The sequence below is a fragment of the Hordeum vulgare genome, unplaced genomic scaffold (assembly GCF_904849725.1).
Source record: "Hordeum vulgare subsp. vulgare unplaced genomic scaffold, MorexV3_pseudomolecules_assembly, whole genome shotgun sequence".
NCBI classification, from domain to species: Eukaryota; Viridiplantae; Streptophyta; class Magnoliopsida; order Poales; family Poaceae; genus Hordeum; species Hordeum vulgare.
The window spans coordinates 5191-9124 of record NW_025422697.1 but is presented as its reverse complement, the minus strand read 5'-3'; the positions used below and the strand labels follow the sequence as shown (position 1 = coordinate 9124).

General features: G+C 39.9%; 1 protein-coding gene across 1 annotated transcript; it reads right to left on the bottom strand.

Annotated features, from left to right (window-relative positions):
* Positions 1-306: 306 nt before the first annotated feature.
* On the bottom strand, positions 307-2900 carry LOC123422856 (50S ribosomal protein L2, chloroplastic). The gene is made up of 3 exons (XM_045107751.1): positions 2866-2900; positions 1968-2374; positions 307-1304 (listed from the first exon to the last, which is right to left on the bottom strand). Exons 1-3 carry the CDS (start codon positions 2898-2900, stop codon positions 874-876), a joined length of 873 nt encoding a protein of 290 aa, XP_044963686.1. The 3' UTR covers positions 307-873.
* Between the last annotated feature and the right edge of the window lie 1034 nt (positions 2901-3934).

Below are 3934 nucleotides of genomic sequence, written 5' to 3'. Positions count from 1 at the left end.
CTTTAAGATGGGATAAGATGCTCGATAGGGCATGAGGTTCAGTATCATAACAGTTTCCTCGTAGTAACGCCACCGAATCTCGTCAAGAACTCTTTGTGCTTTGAAAACAGACATAGGGATACGTTTTTGTGCTTTGAAAACTCTCTCGAACTTAAGTAGACGATCGGTTGGAACTTTCCTTGCGAGTTTCCTTAGCCCACTTTTCTTCTTCTTTATCCTAGGGATATACTTTACTAGTTTGAAACTTGTCATAAATAAGTTTATTCCCCGCCTACCTTTACTTTATTTTGAATCTTTTTTTTCTTCTTAATCTTTCTATTCAGAATTCAGTTAACGACGAGATTTAGTATCCTTTCTTGCATTTTCATAACTCGTAAAATGCCGAGTAGGCACGAATTCTCCCAATTTGCGACCTACCATAGGATTTGTTATGTAAATAGGTATATGTTCCTTTCCATTATGAATCGCAATTGTATGGCCAACCATTGTGGGTAGAATGCTAGATGCCCGGGACCACGTTACTATTGTTTCTTTCTCCTCCTTCATATTGACCTTTTCTATCTTTGCCAATAAATGATGAGCTACAAAAGGATTCGTTTTTTTTCGTGTCACAGCTGATTACTCCTTTTTTCCTTTTTAAAGAGTGGCATTCTATGTCCAATATCTCGATCGAAGTACGGAGGTCAGAATAAATAGAATAATGATCAACGGAAAAAAGAAAAAAATCCTTTAGCTGGATAAGGGGCGGATGTAGCCAAGTGGATCAAGGCAGTGGATTGTGAATCCACCATGCGCGGGTTCAATTCCCGTCGTTCGCCCATCGCATTATTGCAAATTCCAAAAATGCAATTTTCCATATTCCTAGTTACGTATTTACTTACGGCGACGAAGAATAAAACTATCGCTATATTTTTTCCTTTTCCTAGTTCTTCTTCCAAGCGCAGGATAACCCCAAGGGGTTGTGGGTTTTTTTCTACCAATGGGAGCTTTCCCTTCACCGCCCCCATGGGGGTGGTCCACAGGGTTCATAACTACCCCTCTTACTACGGGGCGTTTACCTAGCCAACACTTAGATCCGGCTCTACCCAAACTTTTTTGGTTCACCCCAACATTACCCACTTGTCCGACTGTTGCTAAGCAATTTTGGGATACTAAACGGACCTCCCCAGATGGTAATCTTAAAGTGGCCGATTTACCCTCTTTTGCAATGAGTTTCGCTACAGCACCTGCTGCTCTAGCTAATTGCCCACCCCTTCCACGTGTGATTTCTATGTTATGCATGGCCGTGCCTAAGGGCATATCGGTTGAAGTAGATTCTTCTTTTCTCTCAAAAAACCCCTTCCCAAACTGTACAAGCTTCTTCCAAAGCATACGGCTTTCTAGATGTATATGACGATCTCTAGACAGATGGATCTTATATGAATCATATGATGAAGTACCACATGAGTGGATATATAGGAAAGGAATCCAAATCTGCCGAATCGCTCATGTTATGATCTTCTACATCCTAGGTCTCTGCGTTCCGTCATCTGGCTTATGTTCTTCATGTAGCATTCAGATCGAATGACTCTATGAAATTACGTCGATACTTCCACATATTATGGGTAACGTAGGAGACATCCCTATTTTCCCCCGGGGGTCTTAATTACCACTGCTTAGCTTTCAATTTGCCTCTGACCATCAAATTAAATGTGAATAACCCGTCCTCCTCTCTTTGAAACAAGGGGCGCTTCCGGTTCTGTGCGTGCTTCAAACAATTTTGTCTTCTCCATATTACCATATCTCTAGAGTCAATAATTTTCTATGAGGAACTACTGAACTCAATCACTTGCTGCCGTTACTCAACAGTTTTCTGTTGAGGTCTATCCCGTAGAGGTAGTCAAATTGGATCAGTGATCGATTTCTAGGTTTCGTCGTAAACCTAATTGGTTACTTCCAATTACGTAAATCAATAGTTCAAACCGCACTCAAAGGTAGGGCATTTCCCATTGATATAGGAACTTTTGTACCAGAAACAATAGTATCTCCAATTATAGCCCCTCTGGGATGTAAAATATATCTCTTCTCACCATCCCCATAGTGTATGAGACAAATGTATGCATTTCGATTAGGGTCGTATTCTATGGTTACGATTCTACCAGATATGTCTTTTTGATTCCGTCGAAAATCTATTTTACGGTATAGGCGCTTATGACCTCCCCCTCTATGCCTTGCGGTAATGATTCCTCTGGAATTACGACCTTTACCACAACGGTGCCGTCCATGGATCAAATTATTTCGTGGATTGGATTTCACTTGCCTGTCTACGGTTCCCTTGCGTGTGCTCGGGATAGGTGTTTTGTATAAATGTTTCGCCGTATTATTAAGTATTCTCCTTTAGTTTTTTTCTCTATCTAGAAGTGGAATAGAATAACCCGGTTGAAGGGTAATGATCATACGTCTGTAATGCATTGTATGGCCCAGAATAGGTCCTATTCTTCTACCTTTTCCAGGTAGTCGATGGCTATTCACAGCTACCACCTTAACACCAAAGAAGAGTTCGACCCAATGCTTTATTTCTGTCTTAGTGAATCCCGATTCGACATTAAAAGTATATTGATTCTTTCCCAATAAACGAAGACTTTTTTCTGTAAATACTGCGTATTTGATTCCATCCATAAATCGACTTTCCCTCCTATGCTCTGAGTTCCAGTATCGATAAGAATTCGAGTTCTTATTGTTCTTATGTTATGGTATGAATATACCATACCAATTCGTTATGTATGGATGATGGATGAGATTCCATGGATAGAGAGCCAGTTCCAATAGACTTATGGAATGTTCCCGTTCGTGTGCATCCAGCAGGAATTGAACCCGCAAATTTACCAATTATGAGTTGGGCGCTTTAACCATTCAGCCATGGATGCTTAACAGGGATCATCGTACATCGTAAATAACCAATTTTCATATAGAAAGACATATCATAGAAAAATGAAATCGAAAATATTCCGAGATGGCAAATATTCGGAGATGACTATGAAAACACCTCTCTGGATCCTCGAATTGAAAGAGAGATTGAGAGGGATCAAGAATCCTAATTCTCGCTATTTGGAATGGATCCAATTCTATTGAGTCTGACTCATAGTGATCATTTCTCTTTAGCAAAGAATGACCTTGGTTATCAAAGGATTGAACAACCGGGATCCATTTCCTTATGATACCTAGTTGGCATTGATAACAAGGATCTAATGAATTATGAGTTTAATAGATCCTCTTTAGCAGAAAGACGTATATTCCTTGCTCATTATCAGACAATCACTTATTCCCAAACCTCGTGTGGGACTAATCGTTTTCATTTACCATCTCATGGAAAACCCTTTTCGTTCCGCTTAGCCCTATCGGGTATTTTAGTGATAGGTTCTATAGGAACTGGACGATCCTATTTGGTCAAATACCTAACGAAAAATTACGATTTTCCTTTCATTAAGGTACGAGGGCTTCTTATTCCACAAGAACGAAAGCACCTTTTCATTCTTTCATATACTAGGGGTTTTTACTTGGAAAAGACAATGTTCCATACTAAAGGATTCGGGTCCATAACCACGAGTTCCAGTGCACTAGATCTTGTAGCACTTAGCAACGAGGCCCTATCCATTAGTATTCCACATAAGAAATCCATTCTAGAAAAAAATACAATTAGATTAGCTCTTCATAGACAAACTTGGGGTTTGCGAGCCAAGGTAAGATCGGCTCGGGATCATGGGACCCTTTTCTATCAGATAGGAGGGGCTCTTGTACAAAATAGACTTACTAAGTAATAACCCCATAGAATCTATCTATATAAAGATAAAGAGGCAATCGTGTCAGGAAGCGGGTTTTTCTTTGGCCAAAAGGTACTTCGAACTTGGAACGAGCATGAAGAGATTAACGAGACTTCTTTCTCTTTTGAGTTTTT

Bases quoted from the DNA above. Each gene is read 5' to 3' on its own strand.
- LOC123422856 (XM_045107751.1), bottom strand. From the start codon at position 2,900: ATGGCTGAATGGTTAAAGCGCCCAACTCATAATTG. The intron at 2,375-2,865 runs GTAAATTTGCGG...AAAAAACTAAAG, and splicing joins AAGCGCCCAACTCATAATTG to GAGAATACTTAATAATACGG. The intron at 1,305-1,967 runs GTGCGGTTTGAA...AATCTACTTCAA, and splicing joins GGGAAATGCCCTACCTTTGA to CCGATATGCCCTTAGGCACG.